The sequence below is a fragment of the Canis lupus genome, chromosome 1 (genome assembly GCF_048164855.1).
Source record: "Canis lupus baileyi chromosome 1, mCanLup2.hap1, whole genome shotgun sequence".
NCBI lineage: Eukaryota > Metazoa > Chordata > Mammalia > Carnivora > Canidae > Canis > Canis lupus.
The window spans coordinates 105,627,421-105,650,600 of NC_132838.1; the positions used below are offsets into that span (position 1 = coordinate 105,627,421).

At 40.0% G+C, this 23,180-nt stretch overlaps 1 protein-coding gene across 1 annotated transcript in view; it reads right to left on the minus strand.

Annotated features, from left to right (window-relative positions):
• The window catches only part of LOC140608563 (uncharacterized), a 53,374-nt gene that overhangs the window by 22,947 nt on the left and 7,247 nt on the right, over positions 1-23,180 (minus strand). The window contains exons 3-7 of the mRNA XM_072783317.1: positions 18,846-18,972; positions 18,497-18,592; positions 9,970-10,082; positions 2,840-2,966; positions 2,495-2,590 (exon numbers count right to left, since the gene is read on the minus strand). Coding sequence (XP_072639418.1) covers positions 2,495-2,590; positions 2,840-2,966; positions 9,970-10,082; positions 18,497-18,592; positions 18,846-18,972 — 559 coding nt within the window. The remainder of the gene's footprint in view (positions 1-2,494; positions 2,591-2,839; positions 2,967-9,969; positions 10,083-18,496; positions 18,593-18,845; positions 18,973-23,180) is intronic.

The window sequence follows — 23,180 nt, forward strand, 5'->3', positions numbered from 1 at the left end:
CACACACACACACAATGGAGTATTACTTAGCCATAAAAAGGAAATCTTACAATGTGCGACAACATGAAGGGACCTAAAGAGTATAAGACTAAGTGAAGTATATCAGCCAGAGAAAGACAAATACTTTATGATTTTACCCATATGTGGAATTTAAGAAACAAAACAAATGAACGAAGGAAAAAGAAACAAAAAAGTAGACTCTTAAATACAGAGAACAAACTAATGATTGCCAGAGGGAAGGTAGGTGGAAGGATGGGTTAAAGAGATAAGGGGAGTTAAGAGCAACTTACCTGGATGAGCACAGAGAAATGTATAGAATTGTTGAATCATTACACTGTATACCCAAAACTTATGTAACACTGTATGCTAATGATATTTGAATTAAAAAAAAAAAAAAGAATCAGACTCAAGTTCTTAAAAGATTAGTGAAAATTCCATTTTGCCATCACTTTAGAAATTGATAAGTAACAATAAATGGGCACAGCCAGTGTCAGGGCATGGCTAAATTACAAATAAATAAATAATAGAAAACAAAAGCTTTAGGAAAATACATGCAGTGATAACACCTAATAATTAAAGGAAAATGTGAATTAGCAAAACCATGAAGGAAATCATTTAAAGTAGACATAGTTATGACCTAGTTTGGTTTGGAAATCATGTAGCATGCTAAAAAAGATATTTTCTTGTTAATCAAATGACATTTACAAAGAGAGCTCAGGGGCACCTGGATGGCTCGGTTAGTTAAGCATCCAACTCTTAATTCCTGCTCAGGTCATGATCTCAGGGTTGTGATACTGAGCCCCAAGCCCAGTATGGAACCTGATTAAGATTCTCTTTCTTCCCCTCCTCCCACTCCCCCAAGTAGAGAGTTCAGCAAGTAGAGAACATTTTTTTTTTTTAAAGATTTATCTATTTATTTATTTGTGATAGACATAGAGAGAGAGAGAGGCAGAGACACAGGAGGAAGGAGAAGCAGGCTCCATGCCGGGAGCCTGACGTGGGACTCGATCCCGGGACTCCAGGATCGCGCCCTGGGCCAAAGGCAGGCGCTAAACCGCCTAGCCACCCAGGGATCCCAAGTAGAGAACATTTAAGGTAATGAGGTAATGCCAGGATAAGGAGAACTTAAAATAGGTAGTTGTGTCAAGATGAAAGAGAACCTAAATTTTATTTTATTTATTTTTTAAATATTTTATTTATTTATTCATGAGAGACACACAGAGAGAGGGGCAGAGTTATAGGCAGAGGGAGAAGCAGGCTCCACACAGGGAGCCTGATGTGAGATTCGATCCTGGGGCTCCAGGATCACACCTTGAGCCAAAGGCAGACGCTTAACTGCTGAGCCACCCAGGTGTCCCAAGAACCTAAATTTTTTTTAGAAAGGATGGAGAGAAGATGATTCTCATTCTCACACGCAAAATGGGAAGACTTAGGCTAGCTGCCATGAAGAAAGGTAAAATCCATAGAAAAAAAACATGGATTAGACAATATTAAGAGAGAAGCCAAATTGGATGTCGCAGAGAAGGGAAAGGGGTTAATTCATGGGAATAGAGGAAGCTTGTAAGAGTTATGAGAACTGAGAAGAAAATGAAAATAGAAGTATGGAGAACCTCTGGGGTTTCTGGTAAAACAGTAGGGGAGGGGAGTCAAAGAATGACCTAAATGCACACCAAAAATCAGGTTATCATGGAGACAAAGCATCCAAGGTGGGGTCAGATGTTATGGAAGGAGAACATTATTTCCTAGTAAGGCAGGCAAGCATAGTAGTAAGAAAAAAGTGAAGTCGAAGCTGTTTCTTTACAGAGAGGCCTGGAAGGTAGAATTTCATAGCAGGAGAAGTGGTAACAGGCAGAGACACTGTCACAGTGGATGAAGACGAGAAAGATTAGAAAATGATAGGAAGGGGCACCTGGCTGGCTCAGTCACTGGAGTGTGCGGTGCAACTCTTGATCTCAGAGTTAAGTTTGAGGCCCATGTTGGGAGTAGAGATTACTTAAAAATAAAAATCCTTAAAAAAAAAAAAATTAAAAAGAGTGCACCTGGGTAGCTCAGTCGGTTGATTTCAGTTTTGATTTCGACTCCGGTCATGCTCTCAGGGTTGTGAGATGGAGATCTGTGTCAGGCTCTGTGCTCAGCAGGGAGTTTGATTGAAGATTCTTTCTCTTGTCTCCCTCTCCCACTATCCCCACCCCCTGCTCACATACACTCTCTCTCTAAAAATAAATAGATCTTTTAAAAAATAAAATTAAAAGAAAGTCCTAGGAAGATGACTATGTAAATAAACAAAACCAGGAAGTATGTAAGGTAAACAGAGATCAGATCTTAAAAAAGGGGGCATATTTTCCTCTAAACTTCAACAAAGAAAAAGAGTTCTCATATGGGAAGAAAGATAGAGGGACTATTTACATTTCCTCAGATACTGTCATGGTTCTGAGGCCTTCTCTGACTGACCAGAATACTACTGCAGCTGCCCATCTTGCCAGTTCTCACTTACCTGGGCAGATTCGACTGTGGATTTCATCTTCTATCATCGAAAGTTCTCCTCCTCGTTCCAACTTGGACAGTGCATCTGGTTTGCTGGCTTGATATCCTGTTCATGAAAAAAGATAGAAGACTCAATGGACCGGGGTACAGCAAGAAGGGATAATGTTACATTTTAGGGACTAAACAGGTAACATCAAGGCTATTCTCTCAAAAGATGGGATATTATACCCTCTTCGCTGAGGCAAGAGAAGGATCTGAGAATCTACTGATTCAAAGTACAAAAGAGTTAAGTAGATGAGAAAGAAAAAGCCACTGGCAGAACACCCTGTGAGTGCCACAGGGAAGCTGTCCTCACCCACTGACACCAGGTTTCTATAGTTCTCCAGCATCATGTCCCAGTACAGGTCCTTCTGAGCAGGGGCCAGGAGCTGCCACTCCTCCCAGGTGAAGTCCACAGCCACATCATCAAATGTGAGGGATTCCTGTTAAACACAATTATGTTTAATGAAGTGAAATTCTTGTGGCGATATGAAAAAAACAGATAAAGGAAATTATTCTGTTCATTTCACCATATAGGAAATGGGTGATTTTTATTCCTTAATACATTGTGATAGAAGAAATCTTGTAAAATATTATGTCATTGTGCAATCTTCTATCCAACAAACTTGAAAATTTAAGAAAGTTTCTGTTACACATACCATTAAATCCTCCTGCTAGTGTAAGAACATCTGTAATCTATATATATTTGAGCATCTGTTTGCCAGTAGAACTATATAATACTTATAAGTAGATGAATACATTTCTAAATTCACTGTGAGCATTTGAGCCAATACCAAAACCAGTAATGAAGAGACTGCAAATGCTAGAATCACAAGACAATACATACTAATTTCAGTGGCTAATAAAACAAAAGTAACTGTACAAAACATATAATAAAGCAAAAGGATTCTCCCATACCTTGCCCTATGCTTCTTTTCCATTTGGCTGTTCCCACTTTGTATCCTTTACAATAAACTGGAAAATGTGAAGTGTTTTCCTGAGATATGTGAGCCACTGTAGTTAATTATAAAACTCAACAAAGGGATTGTGGGAAACTGTATTTGTAGCCAAGTCAGAATACTTGGCATCTGAAATGAGGGCAGTCTTGCAGGGCTGAGCCCTATAAACTTGTGAAGTACGATAGTAACTCCATGTAGTCAGTGTCAAGACTGAATCAAATTGCAGATTGGTGGAGTCTGGAAAGTTGGAAAACTGGCCATTGGTGTGGAAAAACTCACATATTTGGTGTCACAAGTGTTGGCAGTAGAAACATCACAGTAATGCCTACCACGTAACTTACCAAAATTCTCTTGTGATGACTGTCAGAGATATTTGCAGCACACTGCTAGCTAATGTGATCTACAGGGTCCCACACAGTCACATATATTAGAACATGAATCACAAAGTATGAAACCTATGAAAAATAGGTTCCTGATCCTACTTTGCCCAGATTTCTCCAGATCCTGCTATTCTCAATTTAAACTTTTCTTTTTAATTGCACTGATTTTTTTTTTAAACAGGTCTCTACAAATCTATTGGGAAATTAAGGAAAAAATAAAAGAAACCAAAAAATCACCTGGGCCTGGATCATCTTCTGATTTTGGGAAATTACTAGTAACTGGGATGCTCTATCTTTAGCTCTTCTGGATCAGCTCTACATTTCTGTTCAAAAATCTTGGTTTTCAGTCAAGGGTTTCCCCAGAAATGATGTTATATTACCTAAGTCTTGGAATCTTCTCCTTTCTTCCCTTCATCCCTTTTGTTCTTGGGGAGACAGTACCTACAGGCTGAAAAGCAAATTACTTAGATAGTGGCACATTATCTTTAGGCTCAGATCTTGTCACTGTTGCTGAGCATCCACCTTAAACCAAGGCCCCAAAAGATCTGTCTTTTTATTAAATGCTCTGGGTCAAGAAAACATAACATTCAGAATGTTTGAGAAGCACACTTTTCTTCTGTAGAGTAGAAATGGTATGATTGTCAAAGGGAATGTGGGACAGAGACCCAGAACAGTGTAATGCCCAATGGCAGGGGACTCCTCAGGCAGATCAATTTTAGGAAAGAGGGCATACAGACAGTTAAGATATAGACATCTCAATTTTATTTTTTTAAGTTTTATTTATTTATTTACTTATTTAGAAAGAGAGAGCACCTGTGAACAGGAAAGGGACAGAGAAAAAGAGAATCCCAAGCAGAAGCCATGCACAGCACTGAGTCCAACACAGGGATCAATCTCATGACCCTGAGATCATGCCTCGAGCTGAAATCAAGAGCTGGACCCTAAACTGACTGAGCCACCCAGGCACCTCCACATTTTTCTTTTAAATCATACATGTCCATCTACCTCTTCAAAAGTCTTTTTACATCGCAGGATGCATTCACTTGATTTTGAGATCATGCAAAGCAAATAATAAGCACCATCTTACTTAATTTCTCATTACCATCCACTCTTGATACTGTTGAGTAATAAATATTAACCTATATAGCATAGTCAGAAAAATATTCCTTAGAAATAGAACTGAAAGACATTTTCAGACAAAAGAAGAAAGAATTTTTCTTCAGAAGGCCTGTGTTACAGCAAATATGAATGTTCTTCAAGCAAAAGGAAAGGATCCTCCAACATAACCACAGGAGCAAGAAGGAGTCGAGAGAAACAAAACTGGTATGTAAGAGTTTAAGTCTAAATTAGTTCCAAATAGGGATGCCTGGGTGGCTCAGCAGTTTAGCACCTGTCTTCGGCCCAGGGCATGATCCTGGAATCCCGGGATCGAGTCCCATATCAGGCTCCCTGCATGGAGCCTGCTTCTCCCTCTGCCTGTGTCTCTGCCTCTCTCTCTCTCTCTCTCTCTCTCTCGAACAAATAAAAATCTTTAAAAAAAATTAAAAAAAATATTTACAAAAATAATAAATTAGTACCAAATAGGAACATAATAATGATCATCCCTCAGGAGGTTTTATCTTGTATATTTTTTAAAACATCTTATTTATTTGAAAGAGAGAGCACGAGTGGGGGAGGGCAGGGGAAGAGGGAGAAGCAGACTTCCCACTGAGCAAGGAGCCAGACATGGGGCTTGATCCCAGGATCCTGCGATCATGACCTGAGCTGAAGGCAGACACTTAACCAACTGAGCTACCCAGGCACCCCTCTCAGGAGGTAACATAAAGAGTTAAAATAGTCCATGAAAGCGTATAAATTAGGAAGTGGGTAAATGAAAAACTGTTCTAAGATCTCTGTATAGATAGAGAAGTATAAAAGAACTAATTCCTGGAGTGCCTGGGTGGCTCAGTCACTTCAGCGTCTGACTCTTGATTTCAGCTCAGGTCATGATCTCAGGGTGGTGAGACTGCACCATCTCTACCCCTCCCAGCATCCCCCACCACACCCTGCCACCCCACCAATGCCAAGCACAGACAAGCACCCTGTCTAAAAAAAAAAAGTACTAATTACTACAATAGTTTGACAAATAAAAACTGTAAGTTATTTTGCAATCTCTCATGTAAGGAATAAAACTAATATATTTGTTAAAACATGCATAATTCCCATTTAAAAGAGAAAAAAATATAATGCACATGGTTTCTGTAGCAACTACTCAATTCTACCACTGCAGCTTGAAAACAATCATATTAAAAAAAAAAATAGTGTGGCTGAGTTCCAATAAAATTTATTAACAAAAACAGGCACTGGACCAGAGTCAGTTCATGGGTTCTACTTGCCCAACTCCAAATCAGAACACAAAAGCCATATAATCATCTAAATCACGGTCAGTAACATAGGGCCTAGACCACCTGTTTTTGGAAATAAATTTTTATGAGAACACAGATTCATCTGTTGACTATTGTCTCAGTCATGTGATTTTCACACTATAATGGCAGAGTTGAGAATTTGTGTCTGGAAACATTACCCAATATGGCACTGTTTGAAAAAATAATCAGGGACGCCTGGGTGGCTCAGTGGTTGTGCATCTGCCTTTGGCTCAGGTCATGATCTCAAGATCTGGGATCCAGTCCCAAACTGGGACCCTCAAAGGGAGCCTACTTACCCTTCTGCCTATGTCTGCCTCTCTGTGTCTCTCATGAATAAATAAAAATCTTAAAAAAAAAAAAGAAAAAATAATCAAAGATGACTTCTGCATATATAAAGAGGCAAATTATCAGTATTCACCTAACATGTCTATATACCTCTTTAGGCAGGTGGCTGGTTACAATGTTTATTTATTTTTTTTTTTTAAAGATTTTATTTATTTATTCATGATAGTCACACAGAGGGAGACAGAGAGGCAGAGACACAGGCAGAGGGAGAAGCAGGCTCCATGCATCGGGAGCCCGACGTGGGTCTCCAGGATCATGCCCCGGGCCAAAGGCAGGCGCCAAACCGCTGCGCCACCCAGGGATCCCTGGTTACAATGTTTAAATAGAAAAATTCTAGGGGTGCATAGGTAGCTCAGTTAAGCATCTGGCTTCGACTCAGTCATGATCCCGGGGTCCTGAGATCAAGCACTGCATCAGGCTCCCTGCTTCTCCCTCTCCCTCTGCTGCTCCCCTCTGCTTGTACACTCTCTCCATCAAATAAATAAATAAATATTTTTAAATAAATAAATAGAAAAATTCTATACCATCCTAAAGCACACATAGGTCAAGATCAGTGTTAAAGAACAGGATATTTCATGGGAATAATTTAAAATAAGAGCATGTATGTTTTAATCAGACAATTATCAGCATTCTATAATTAAAATAAAATTTCTGTTGCTAGATCATTAATGTAAGTTCACAGCTTGAAAGTTTTCATACTTAAAAAAGGGGGAGGCAGAGAGAGAAAATGAGTTATAAATACAAATTTTACAAAGCACAAAACCATAAATATGGGGAAATTATCAGCCTTTTTACTCAAATATACTAGGTTCCTACCTTCACAGATCTCTATTTTAGGTATTTTACTTCACTTAATCTTCAAAACCACCCCTGAGGGAGAGATTTTAACTTCTTTTTGCTATCAGGGAAAGAGACACAGGTCACATCAATCACACAATGGGATTTGAAAAATCAGATTCATTTCAGGGCGCCTGGGTGGTTCAGTAGTTTAAGTGTTTGCCTTTACCTCAGGTCATGATCCTGGGATAGAGCCCCTTGCCGTACTCCCCGCTCAGTGGGAAGTCTGCTTCTCCCTCTCCCTCTGCCCCTCCAGTTTGTTTTCTCTCTCAAATCAATAAATAACATCTTAAAACAAAAATCAGATTCATTTCATTCCAAAATTCACTTTCATCTCACTTCTCAGCAAGCCAAAACTATGTGTAAATAAGATCTCTGTTCATTAAGTAAACAAAGGAAATGAGTAAAAAGCTATTAGAACTCTGTTACTCAAGTAATTGCAGAGGCATTTAGGGTAACAGTAGAGGGGTGCACCTGTCTTTAAAATGCACCAAAACAGAAAAGAGAAGACTGATTCATGATGCGCCTGGAGGGTGTTAGCTTCTGACTCTTGATTTTGGCTCTGGTCATGATCTAAGGTTTGTGAGATGGAGCCCAGCTTCTGGCTCTCTCTCTTTTTTTTTTTATTTATGATAGAGAGAGAGAGAGGCAGAGACACAGGCAGAGGGAGAAGCAGGCTCCATGCACTGAGAGCCCGACGTGGGATTCGATCCCGGGTCTCCAGGATCGCGCCCTGGGCCAAAGGCAGGCGCCAAACCGCTGCACCACCCAGGGATCCCGCTTCTGGCTCTCTATTGGGCATGGAGGCTGCTTGGGATTCTCTCTCTTCCTCTTGCTCAGCACCTCCCCAACTCTTAAAAAAAAAAAAAAAAAAAAAAAGACTGATTCATGAACAGAGGATGGATGGAGGGTTAGGTAACAGAGCTAGTCTAGTAGGACGTTAATGGTAGGATTTAGGTGGTAGGTATATAGATGGGTACTTTAACATTCTTTCAGTATTTCTGTATGCTTGAAATTTTTCCATACAAAATGTTAGGTGGAGAGAAAGATATTGTAATAAGAATTTAGTTGGGTGGCCAAGTAGCAAGGAAATGTTTAAAGTTAATGGATCTTTTACATTATAGAAAATTATAAGGAAAAGGGAGTCAGAAAGTAATAACACATTTACAACTTCGATAAAAATAAATAGTCTACGTTAAAGATGAAAGTCAGGGGCACAAACCCATGAGTAAATGCATAGTCATAAACTGTCCCCCCCAAAAAAAATAAATAAAACGCCCCCAAAATGATACCTAAACACTTCAAACATCTCACCTTTATATAAACACATGCAAACTCTGAGTAAGAATCCACTCACAATACCACCGGTTCATACATCAAAAATGATTTATAAATGTTTATTACATGAAACCATGTAATAGAGAAAATCATAGTACCAGGTACACAATTTATCTGAATTATCAATATTAAGCACATATTATAAAAACCTCAAATTGAAATCTACCAAGATCTTGAAAAGGATTATCCCTGGGGAACGGAACTTAACAGTGACAATGGATGTTATTTCACTTATGTCAGAGTCTGAAAAAAAAAAAATATCCAAGAGCAATGTGCAGGAATCTTGCAGGACAAAGGATAAAAGGCTGCATTTTAAATATAAAACTGCTATTAGGGCAGCGCCAGTGGCTCAGCGGTTTAGCGCCGCCTTCAGCCCAGGGTGTCATCCTGGAGACTCGGGATCGAGTCCCACATCAGGCTCCCTGCATGGAGCCTGCTTCTCCCTCTGCCTGTGTCTCTGCTTCTCTCTCTCTCTCTCTCTTTTTTTTTTTTTTTGTCTTTGCTTCTCTCTCTCCTCTCTGCGTATTCTCATGAATAAATAAAATCTTAAAAAAAATAAAACTGCTATTAGATATGCTGGATCATTAACCTCGCCAAAAAACTTTGATTTCTGAAAGTTCGAAAGTAATGGGTGATGCTGGCTGCCAAAGAGGGTTTAAAAACTAGAACCGAAGGCGGGACTTGGGGCTACAGGGCAGAAGGGGGATGCAAACGCATCTTGCTTCGGTGCCAACGGCCGGGGTCCCGGCTCAGCACGCGCTGGCCCAGCCCCCGGCCTTCAGGCGCAACCCACACTCGCACCCGCGCCCCGGACGCCCCACCCCAACCTTCATGAACCCCAGACCCCTGCACGTGAATCCCCAAAGAAGCTCCTCATTTTTGATCCTGGAACAAAACCGCACCTCGCGCAGCCTTCCTTGACAGCCACCACGCTCCGGCTCGCAATCTCCGAGTCCCAGAAAGCACACGGCCCCCAAATGTGCCCTCAGCACCAGGTCGCTGTTTTCCAGAGATCTTGAACCACGAACACCGAAAGCACCTCCTGACCGAGGCCACCGGCACCCCAAGCGCGGAAGAACGCCCACCCACGCCCTCCTCCCGCTGGAATCCCAGCCGCATCACCCAAGGCGAGCGCCGACCGACCCTCCTCGGCCATGGTCCATGAATACACCCAACACTGACCTGATTTTCACCACACACCATCACGACCGGCCAGCGCCTGAACTTACTTCGCTGAACTTCGTCCGCGTCCCTCCGCACCACAGGACGGTGGCCAACAAGGGTCTGAGGCATTTCTAGAGAAAAGACAACAGTATTCCTGGCTTTTCTGCTGCGTCAACATGGCTGCGCCCTGGCCGTTTCCCACGGGGGCGGCCATCTTGGATCACGGCCCTACTGAACGCCCAGGAGCCTCTTCGGCGCCCGCGAGGAGGGGCGGCTGGGAAAGTGCAAGGGGCCTTCCATCCCGGCAGAAACGCACAGGTGTGTCCAGGCTGAATCTTATATGACACGAAGACGGCGAGGGGAGGATCCCTTTCAGGGAGCCGACTGGGAAATTAAATTAGACGGCTCAGTTGGCGCTGTCCTGTTGAGGACCGGGAGGTATTTGTCCGGCACGGAACTCGTTTAGGAAAAGGCGAACCCACCCAGAGAAGCTTCCTCCACTGAGTTTCTAGCAAAAATAGGCTTGAAGCGACTTTTGGGCAAAAAATGACGACCAGAGAAGCCTTGAGGGCACAGGGATGGTGGTCACTGACTAGGAAATAAAAACGCTGGAACGCGCCAGATAGGCTTGGGGGAGCGCAATGGGGGAAAGTTAGTGCCCAGGGTGTAGGGCTGAACCTAGGCGGAGCTTTCCCTGGGCCCAGAGAGGAAGGCAGGCTTTGAGGACCAAGGGCCAGAAACAAGGTAGAATGGGGAGAACGGCTTGTGCGTATGACGGAGTAATTGCCACACTTTTCCAGGCAGTGTACCAGTTTCTGTTCCCACCATCAACATGAGATCCACTCTCCACATCCTGTTATAAAAGGAATAAGAAAAAGACCAACCTAGTATTTAAACAGCTCAATAATAAGCCATTTATCTTTTTAAATTGGAATTACCCGATTTTTTAAATGCGTCTAACATTCAAATAAAGGCAAAGTAAACATGAAACAAAAATATTTTAAACCTTAAGTCATAAAGGTTGAACAATGAATATGGCGAGGCCATGGGATACAGGCATTGTATCATGCTAAGCCTAAGTCTTATTTTACTCATACTGCCTAGGTAGGTAAGTATTATCTACCACATACAGCTTTGAATGAACTGTTACTATCCTGCTTATCACGGTTGGGAGTTAAAAATACACACTATATTTAATATTAGGTATTTGATGTGTTTTAAGGGAGGCAGGATATAAATCTAAAATGTTTTTGGAGCACAATTCTGCAATTATCCAATTTAAACAATCTATTTGAGCTAGGAATTTTAAAGAAATTCAGTAGAAAAACTTTTTGAGAACATGTACAAGGATAATTATAGCATCAATGTCGACAATTTTAGGAAACACTCTTCTGCTTGTAACATAATACTTTTGCATCTCTATATTCACATCTTTGGATAGCATCCTCTCCTAGTGACCGACCAATGTGTCCAATGGGACAATAACAAAAATTGTCCAGGACAATAACTCCTGGATTTGCTCAAGGAGTTATGGTCTATCTCTTGGAGGTCTTCTAACACATTAGAATAAAGCCCAAGCTAACCTCTTGCAGCATGAAAGACTGAATCACCCCATTCCAGTGAAAGCTTAGATGTATTAAAAAAAGCCAGCTAGCTCTTGCAGCCTCTATCCAGGCAGCCCCACCAGATAATCCAACCCTAGACCCATACTACAGAATTAGTAAATGTTTAGGAAATTAGTTTCATAATGCAATCAAAGGTAACTAATACCAGGACGCCTGGGTGGCTCAGTGGTTGAGCATCTGCCTTCTGCTCAGGGAGTGATCCCGGGGTCCTGGGATTGAGTCTTGTGTTAGGTTCTGTGTGGGGAGCCAGCTTCTCCATCTGTCTATGTCTCTGCATCTGTGTCTCTCATGAATAAATAAAATCTTTTTAAAAACCCAAAAAACAAGTCACCTACTGATATGCTTCATATTGGTATTAGTTATCTTTTTTTTTTAAGATTTTTAAAAATTTTTACTTATTCATGAGAGACACACCAGAGAAGCAGAGACATAGGCAGAGGGAGAAGCTGGCTTCCCAGAGGGAGCCTGATACAAGTCTCAATCCCAGGACCCCAGGATCACTCCCAGAGCAGAAGGCAGGTGCTCAATCACAGAGCCACCCAAGTGCCCCCAGTAGGTGATTTGTTAAATAAATCATAAATGTCCCTTCATGAACAGCATACAGACATAAAAAGAGTGGACACTGTGAACTGATGCAGCCACTATGGAAAACAGTATGAAGGTTCCTCATAAAATTAAAACTACCACCTGATCCACTAACTCTATTTGTATTTACCCAAAGAAAATGAACTCACTCTCAAAAGGACAGCTGTTTTCCCATGTTCATTGAGGCATTATTTACAATAGCCATAGCATCAAACCCTAAGTGTCCTATACAAATGAATGAAGAAAATATGGTACACAACTGAATGTTATTCAGCCATAAAAAAGAAAATCCTGCCATTTATAACTCATGAATAGACCCTGAGGGTATTACGTTAAGTGAAATAAGTCAGAGAAAGTTCAGTACTGATGACCTCACTTATATGTGAAATCTAAAAGAAAAAAAAAAACTCCTAGAGGAAAATTGGTGGGGGTATATTGTGGATGAAGGTAAAGGCAGTCAAAAGGTACAAGAGAAGTAAGTCTAAAAAAAAAAAAGAAATAAGTCTAATAATAGTGATGTGTTGAACATCATTGGCCATTAGGGAAATGAAATTTAAGCTCAAGATTGTTTACTACTATATACCAAGAGAACAGTTACTGTAAAATACAGCAAAAATACCAAGTGCTGGGGAGTATGGAGAACAACTGAGTCTCTCCTATGTTGCTAGTAGAATGGCTAAAATAAAATATACAGTTGACCCTTGAGCAACATGGTTTGAACTATATGGGTTCACGTATATGTGAATTTTTTTACAGTGTAGTACTGTGTATTTTCCTTACAACTTTTTTGTTAGACTTTATAAACTTTTTAAATCTCCAGTGTAATTAATGTAGTGTTATATTAGTTTCAGGTGTACAATATAGTGATGCAACAATTCTATATTCAGTGCTCACCACATTTAAGTGTACTTTTTAAAAAAAAAAAAGATTTTTATTTATTCATGAGACACACAGAGAGGCAGAGACACAGGCAGAGGGAGAAGCAGACTTCATGCAAGGAGCTCTTTGTGAGACTCAATCCCGGGACTCCAGGATCACGACCTGGGCCAAAGGCAGGTGCTAAACCGCTGAGCCACCCCAGGGATCCCCAAGTGTACTTTTTAAAAAATTTATTTATTTATTCATGAGAGACAGAGAGAGAGAGAAAGAGGCAGAGGCAGAGGGAGAAGCAGGCTCCATGCAGGGAGCCTGATATAGGACTCGATCCCGGGACTCTGGGATCATGCCCTGGGCCGAAAGCAGGCGCTAAACCACTGAGCCACCCAGGTGTCCCACCCAAGTGTATTTTTTTAAAAAAGATTTTGAGGGCAGCCCGGGTGGCTCAGCAGTTTAGCACCACCTTCAGTGCAGGGCCTGATCCTGGAGACCCAGGATCGAGTCGTCGGGCTCCTGCATGAAGCCTGCTTCTCCCTCTGTTTGTGTCTCTGCCTCGCTCTGTGTCTCTCATGAATAAATAAATAATATCTAAAAAATATAAAAATAATAAAGATTTTGAGAGAGAGCATGGACAAAGAGAGGGAGAGGAAGAAGCAGGCTCCCCACTGAGCAGAGAGCCCCATCCAACCCTGGACCCTGGGATTATGACTTTAGCCAAAGGCAGTCGCTTAACCAACTGAGCCACTCAAGCACCCACATTAAGCATACTCTTAATCCCTTTTTCCTCTCGTTCTCCCACCGACCTCCACTCGTAACCATCCATTTTTGTTCTCTATATTTAAGAGTTTGAGTTGTTTTTGGTCTTTATTCATTTGTTCTGTTTCTTAATTCCACATATGACATGAAACCATATGGTCTTTATCTTTCTTCCCCAGAAGTCTGATTTTCTTAATAACCTTTTCTTTTGGGAATCCCTGGGTGGCTCAGCGGTTTAGCGCCTGCCTTTGGAGTCCTGGGATCGAGTCCTACGTCGGGCTCCCGGCAGGGAGCCTGCTTCTCCCTCCTCCTGTGTCTCTGCCTCTCTTTCTCTATGTCTATCATAAATAAATAAATAAATCTTTTTAAAAAAAAATAATTTTCTTTTCCCTATCTTTTAGTATATAGCACATATAATGTACAAAATATGTTTTTGTCAATTGTTTGTGTTATTGATAAGGCTTCCAGTCAAGAGTAGTTACAGTATATGTATGTGGATTCTCAACTGCATGGGGGTTGGTGCCCCTAACTCTCATATTGTTAAGGTGTCAAGTGTACTGAATACCAAGTGCTGGAGAGGATACAGAACAATATTTCATATACTGCTAGTGAGAATGTAAGAGTGCAATCACACTGGAAGAAAGTTTCTTTTAAGGCTAAACACAACTTACCATAGATTCCAACAATCATACGCCTGAATATTTATTGTAGAGAAATGAAAATTTATGTTCACACAAAACCCTGTATGCAGATTTCATACCATCTTTACAAGAGCCGAAACCAGGAAATCTCTTCCAAGAGTGAAGGGGTATACAAACTGGTCATCCAGTATGTTATTACTAATAAAAATAAAAAAACCATCCTCCAACTCATGTAAGTCTTCACAGCAATTTGCCAAATGACAAAAACATGAAGAGCTTACATACCTCCTACTTTTTAAAAATTTATTTATTTATGAGAGACACAGAGAAAGAGAGAGAGAGAGAGAGGCAGAGACATAGAGAGAGAGAGGCAGGCTCCATGCAGGGAGCCTGATGTGGGACTTGATCTTGAGACCCTAGGATCACGCCCTGGGCCAAAGCCAGGCGCTTAACTGCTGAGCCACCCAGGTGTCCCTATACTTCCTATTAATAAAAAATTATAAATTTGCATATAGTCAATATTGTAATAACTTTTATGGAAAAATTATAAGATTATATAAATACAACACAAAATATATAAAATTCAATTGTAAAAATGATTTTTATAAATTCATACAATTATACAATTATACTGATAGCAAACAGGTAAGTGGTTATGAGAGGTAGGTTTGCATAAAGGATAGGAGCATAAAAAAGTATAATGAGGGAGTCTGTTGATTACAGCTTTGTATCATAGTTGTGGTATATGTAATAAAACTTAGAATTACAATATTAAAAAAAACACATGAAAATCTAATGAAATCCAAATAAGGTTAAGGGTTTAGCTAATGGTATGTTACCAAAGTCATTTTCCTGGATTCAAAAATAAGATGTGGTTTATATAAATGTTTTTATTGGGAGACATTAGGTAAAGGATACCAAGGATCTCTGGACTATTTTGCAGTTTCTTGTAAGTTAAAATGATTCCAAATTAAACATTTTATAAAAATAAATTGGAAGGTGGTTTTATAAAATATTTGGTCATATTTATAAACTTAGTTAAGTACAAATACCTATTATTTTATAAATTTAAAACATTCAGTTTCCTTTTAAACTACCTCAATATGCTAAATTTACAATTAAGTTTAGAGCCAAGGAAAGGTAAAAAAAAATCATATAATACAAGGTAGTCCTAGAACACTCCACACAATACTCTGCATTGTATGTAATAATAAATATTAATCAGTGATGAGGAAGCAGACTACTTTTTAAAATTATGGAATTGCTGAAAAAGACACTAGATGAAGGTTTCAAGTATCTTTTGAAAATGTACATCAGGTGAATTATCTGATTTCTAATGAGGTCTGATTTGTAACATTAAAAGCACTCCCAACATTTACCACTTTCACAGGATTTAATTCCTTCATGAGTTCTCGGATATTTGACTATAGGTACTCTCCAGTTAGCATGTTCATGAAGTTTTAATTTCTGTATCATTTCCTGACAAAACAAAGCAGAATGTATCACTGACATCCTGCCATAAAAGTTTTTCTCCAGTGTGAATTCTGACACAGAGGTCTTCTTTCTGGATAAAAGCTTTCCTATGATCATCATTTTTTAAAAAATCATATTTCTATAAACAATAAGCTCACTGATGATTTAGGACGATCCCTGATAATAAAGTCTACCTTCCCAATGAAGGCCTTCCTAGTCTCCGCATTCACAGAATCTGTATCAGTACACACTTTTCAGAATATAATAAAGCTAGAAAGTTTTGCTCAATGCATTTCCATGTTGAATGTATCGGTTTTTCAAACATGTTTTCACTGACAGAAAATATGAGGTAAGGATCACTAAAGGCACTACACCACTTTCACTGTAGCCACCAGATTTACCTCCTCGACAAGTTATCTCTGCAGGGCACACATCTGACAACCGGCAGTACTATGATCACATTCCAATCTCCTGGAAGCACGGATGGTTAATGAAGCCTTGGTTGCCGCAGGTCATCACATTCACAGGGATACTGTTTTGTAGGAGTTCACTCATAAGTAATGAGCTGTGACTCTGTGTTAAAGGAACTTCCAACCTGACTCAATCTACTCATTTCTTTGGTGTGCATTTTCTTATGTTTAACAAGGTTTGACAAGTGGGAGAAGGCTTTCTCACAATCACTACATCCATATGGTCTCTCTCCTGTATGAGTTCTTTGATGGACGTTGAGTACTGACTTTGTGGTAAAGGCTTTTCCACATTCATTGCACTCATAGGGTTTCTCTCCCGTGTGAATTCTCTGATGGGTAATGAGACCATATTTGTGAGAATACGACTTTCCACACTCAGTACACACAAATGGAGTCTTTCCTGTATGACATCTCTCATGTTGTATGAGGCATATCTTCTGGCTGAAGGCTTTACCACACTCACTGCATTCATAGGGTTTCTCTCCTGTGTGAGTCCGCTGATGTATAATCAGGGTACGCTTTGTGGTGAAGCCTTTTCCACATTGACTACATAAGTAAGACTTCTCTCCTGTGTGAGTTCGCTGATGTATAATGAGGGTGCGCTTTGTGGTGAAGCCTTTTCCACATTCACTACACATGTAAGATTTTTCCCCAGTATGAGATCGCTGATGTACGATGAGATTACTCTTCACGGTAAAGCCTTTTCCACATTCACTACATACATAGGGTTTCTCTCCAGTATGAGTTCGTTGATGTACAACAAGATAGCGCTTCATTGTGAAGCCTTTTCCGCATTCAGTGCATATATAGGGTTTCTCCCCTGTATGAGTTCGCTGATGCACAATGAGATTGCTCTTTACAGTGAAGCCTTTTCCACATTCGCTGCACACATACGGTTTCTCTCCACTATGAGTTCGTTGATGGGCAATCAGATAGCGCTTCATGGTGAAGCCTTTTCCACACTCACTGCATGTGTAGGATGTCTCTGTTGTTTGGGTTTGCTGAGGCACAGTGAGACTCCTCTTCACACTAGAGCCTTTTCTGTATTCACTGGTTATAAAGACTTTGTCTTGCGTAGGAGTTTTCTGATGTTTAGTGAACATGATATTTCTGGAGAAGGATCTACCACATGGATCACACCCATGGGGTTTTTCTCCTCTATGACTGCTCTGATGGTAAATGAGCTGAGACTTCCTAATGCAGGTTTTCTCACCTTCCATGCATGTATGGGGTTTCTCCATTTTATGCATCTTCTGATGCTTAAGGACTTGGAATTTAGTGCTGATATGTTTTGCATTTTCAAGGAATTGCATTCCAGAATACAAATGTTCGTGATTACCATGTAGAAAAGATTTCTCATCTCCATTAAACTCAGTGGCCTTCTTTATTTCATATTTTCTCTTCTGGTTAACTAAACTCAAACTTGATTTCAAAGCTTTTCTGCTTAAGTCAAACACATGATTTTGTGTTATGGCAAAATTTATTTTGCTCAGATGAACAGTATTTCTAAATGTACACTGTTGCCCATATCGTTGTGTGCTCTTAAGAAATCTGTGGTTTTGAGAGTCCTCTTGGAAATGACTATCAAGCTTCCCAAATCCTAGGAAAAGAGGAGAATAACAAATTCTCTCAAGAAGATGGCATGGAATAAGTGTTTAAGGTTTTAGTTATTTATTCATGAGAGACAGAGAGAGACAGAGAGAGAGAGGCAGTAACATAGGGAGAGGGAGAAGCAGGGAGCCTGATGCAGACTTGATCCTAGGACCTCGGGATCATGACCTGAGTCAAAGGCAGATGCTCAACCACTGAGCTACCCAAGCGCCCTTGGAATAAAAGTGTTTTAAAGATGATGTGGAAGTGGCTCTTTACTACTGACTATGATTCCAGTTTAAAAGAAAATGATAAAGATGTAAGATGAAGTAAGTATCAGACTCAAGAAGAGATAGGAGCATATTCAAAGTTAAATACAAAGAAAGTTCTCATCTGGGGAAAGGAATATGTGGAGGAGCTATTAAGGTATCCTGACACATTCTCCTAATGACTAGAATATGACACTTTCTCTTAATGACTAGAATATAACTTTTTCAGTCACTCCCCTTGCTGGTTCTCACTCACTCACCTGTATGGGTTCTACTCTGGATTTCATCCTCTGTTATCCATGGCTCATCTCTGTGTTCCAACTTGGACAATGCATCTGGTTTGGTAGCCTGACACCCTATTCATAAGAAACAACAAAAGACTTGGGTATAATAGGTTAAGATGAGAAAATATTACATTTTAGAGACAAAATAATTTCTCACATGCAAAGTAAAGGTTCTCTTTCAGCATAGAAAAGATTATCCCCTTTTGTTTAGGGCCAAGATAGGAGACTCTTCTGAAGACCACAATGACTGCAAAGCTTTCATCAAGTGATAGAGGAAAAGCCAGTGACTAGGCACCTCTAAGTGACACAGGGAAGCTGCCCTCACCCACTGACACCAGGTTCCTATAGTTCTCCAACATCACGTCCCGGTACAGGTTCTTCTGGGCGGGGCCCAGGAGCTGCCACTCTTCCCAGGTGAAGTCCACAGCCACATCCTCCAGTGTCAGTGATTCCTGTAATAATATGGTCCTGTTTAATAAGATGTGAATCACTTTCATTAACAGGGAAGAAGCATGAGGGAGGTTGTTCTAACCATTATATAGCCTCATCTATATACTTTTCTTAAACACATTTTAGTAGAAGCAGGGTGCCTGGGTGGCTCAGTCAGCTGAGGGGTCGGCTCTTGATTTTGGCTCAGGTAATGATCTCAGGGTCCTGAGATGGAGTTCTGTGCTCAGCTGGGAGTCTGCTTGAGGAATCTCTCTCACTCTGCTCCCGTACCCCCCATGCTCTCTCTAAAATAAATAAATAAATAATCTTTTTTTTTTTTTTTTTTTTACCCAGCATTTTTGTAGAAGCAAAATCTTTCTTGGCAAATATTTTAGCACCATTTCCAAATACTAAAAATAGGCAAAAAACATCAGGACAAACAAAATATTTCTGCTTTTCACATCAAAACTTCATAGCCAGTGTAAGAATCAACCATGACCAGCCTCCACATTCAGAATTCATGAGATAGTGTTTTCAGTAAGTGTAAAAGAATAAGAGAAACCATACAAGGTATACCTAACACAAAAAAAGACCGTTAAATTTGGTTAGGAAAACTTGGGAGGAAAAAAAAAAACTTCTAATTGTCAAACATATATATCTATACATATACTGGTGGACAGGAAAACAGCAGATTAAAATACACTGTAGTGAACTGGAATATAACTGAAGGAATTCTAAAAAATGCAGCATTGGGCCAGCCCTGGTGGCTCAGCAGCTTAGCGCCACCTTCAGCCCAGGGCCTGATCCTGGAGACCCGAGATTGAGTCCCACATCAGACTCGCTGCATAGAACCTGCTTCTCCCTCTGCCTGTGTCTCTGCCTCTCTCTCTCTCTCTCTCTCAGGACTAAATTAAAAAAAAAAAAATGCAGCATAGAAGGAAAACCTAAGGAAGAGGTTAATAAACATATAGTGTTAAAAAGATCTAATGTATACCTGCTTATAGTTTCTCAAAAAGATAAAGAGAGTAATGGAGAAACAGTATCTAAAGACCCCAAAGCTGAAAAACTCACAACTATACACCTCAACACATTAGACTAAAACTATAATATACTAAATGCAAAGAGAAACTATAAAAGCATCTAGAAACAAAAAGCCAGATCAACCACCACAGAAACAACAGAATTCAGAAAAGAATGCAATATTATCTTGAAAGTCCTGATTTTTTGTGCCAAAATGGCCAGCCATGAAACACATTTGGTACTAAAACACATGACTTCTTGTGAACTGTGAACAGCATCTACTCCCAGCCACAACGTTGACAATACTCAAGAATACTACAAACCAAGGATGCTCACCAAATTCTCAGTGTCCAGAGTTTATATTGAGGCTTCATTATTTACACATGATTTACTGAAACACAGACCACATTGCTGAACTCAATCTCCAAATCCTTACCCTTCCTCAAGGTCACCTGTTCAAAGCCACAACCCTCTAATCACATGGTTGGTCTTTCTCACATGGATAGTCCCATCTTGAGATACCTCATTTGCACAAAGTATTCAGGGCCTACATGAATCAACTCATTAGCATAAAGTGTAGTCCCCGTGGCCCATGATGAAAAACAAAGACACTCCTGTCACACAGGTAATTCCAAGGGTTTAAAGGTACCTCTCAGGAATCAGAGACAAAGGTCAGCCAAATTCCTTATTACACACCAGGTATTCATGTCCCTTTATCAAGTGCCCTGCCCTTGAGCATGGCCTGGCCTCAGGAATTGTTTCTAAAGAAAATACAGCAAAAGTGACTACACTGCACTTTTACAATTATACTACATCTGACTACACCTTGCTAACAGAATCCATCCTCTGACGACTCTGATAAAACAAGTGGCATGATGAGAAAGCCCATGTAGCAAGAAACTAATAAGTAAGAATCTTACATGAGCAGACAGGTAGGAACTCATCAGATGAAGATCTCATCTGATCAGCCCTTCTAGAAATGAATCCTGTGAACAACTCAGTAAGTGAGCTTAGAAGTGCATCCTTCCCCACTCGAGCCTCCAAATCAGATGCCACCCTGACTTACAACTTGATTATAGTCTTGATTATAGTATGAGAGACTGTGAAACCAAGTACCCAGTAGTGATATGACAAAAGATATATATTTGGTTTTTGGTCCCAGTTCCTAGTACAAAGAACTTCGAAAATCTTAGGATCTCCACAGTGATGAGTTGTTTGTGTGCTAATGAGATGACTGTTAGCCCAGGCCCCCATACAACTACAGAATAGGGGCTGGTTGCCAGAGAAACAAACAATGTGATTACAAGATTGGAACTTAGCCCCACTTCCTAAATTCAGTCACTCAACAGTAAACGAGTTAGTCAATCATGCCTAAGAAATGAAACCTCCATAAAACCCCCAAAACCACAGGTTCGGCAAGCTTCTAAGTTGGTGAGCATATCCAGCTGCTAGAAAAGTGGCATATTCCCATACTCTGTCCTGAGAAAAGGACCACAGAAACCATGACTTAGAGCCCATCAGTACAGGAGACCAAGCCTTGAGATTGGTATCTGAAGTGGGGGCATTCTTGCAGGTCTGTACCCTTAAACCTGTGTAATCTGATGCTAACTGCAGGTAGTCAGTATCAGAGGGCTGGAAAAGTGGTATTGGAAGAGATCACATACTTGGTATCAGGAGGAAAAAACCTCATTTGGTGTTAGAAGTGTTGTCAATAAAATCAATACATACTGTCATGCTGAAATTACTGACCCACAGAAAGTGTGAGATAAAAAATATATCTTGTTTGAAGTTGTTAAGTTTTGGAGTAATTTTTCAGGCACCTATGTTATTATATAGATATAGGCATATATGTGTTATTATTCTACAACATCAATAAATATAGGACATAAACTTTTAAAGAAAGAACTTAAGAAAGAAGAAAATATGGAATATTTATGGTTCAAGTAAAAAGCCATAAAGAAAAAGACTAACAAATTTTAATTTGAATCAAAAATAAAACATTTGCATGGAAAAATATATTAAGAAGAAAAGCTAAAAGATAAGATTCTAGAAAAATATCTGCAACACAAAAAAGATCAATATGGGGCACCTGGGTGGCTCAGTGGTTGAGAGCCTTTGGCTCAGGTCCTGGGATCGAGTTCCGCATCAGGCTCCCAGGGAGCCTGCTTCTCCCTCTACCTATGTCTCTGCCTCTCTGGCTCTCATGAATAAATAAATAAAAATCTTAAAATAAGATAAAAAATTTTAAAAATAAAAGACCAATATACCATAAGATCAGCAATTACAAATAAGACAAAAAAAATTTTTTTAAATGAGCCAAGAAGGAGGACGGCATATCACAGAAGAAAATAATCCAAAAAAGCAACAAAGGGACAAGAATCTGAACCTCACAAGTGATTGGGAAAATGCAAAATAAAAAAAGGCAAAAGAATATTGGCTCATACAGACTCTGAAAATATGCAATTTGATAATATAATAACAAGTGTTGGGAAGCTGTGGGCACTAGATGTTCTTATATAACACTTTCTATCAACCAGACTGTCTTCTAGATGCTTTGCCTAGAGTAATGCATTTTAGACCCTACTTTATGATGTGAGTGCCACCGTCATTAACCCCGTTCTACACATGAGAAAACTCAGGGGTATGATGGCTAAATGAAGTGTGCAGTCACCCAGACTCCAAAACCAACATTTGTAAACATGTTTAAAACCATGAGTTGGCACATTAGAATGTGAAATGTGACTAGACCCCATAACCGATTTCTCTGTCGCCACTCTGAACAAACACATACAATTTTAGAAAAAAACATTAATGGGGCACATGGGTAGCTCAGGCAGTTAAGAGTCTGGCTTCAATCCTGGGATCAAGCTCCACATCAGGCTCCCTATTCAGCGGGGAGTCTGTTTTTCCTTTTCCCTCTGCCATTTGCCTCCACTTGTGCTCTCTGTGTCTCTCTCTCTGTCAAATAAATAAAATCTTGAAAAAAGAAAAAGGGGAAAAAAAGAAAAGAAAGAGCCATTAACCAGGCAGTTCATTCTTATGGTTTGTAATAACAAAAATATTTGTTTGTTGAGTATGACTATGAACTCATGGACTTTTCTTTTGACAGAAAGTGAACCAGGGTCCAGGGACCCAGTGCAGGCAGAAGGAGAGGGAGAGAGAATATTTTTTTAAATTTTGTTTTATTTGTTATTATTATTTTTAAAGATTT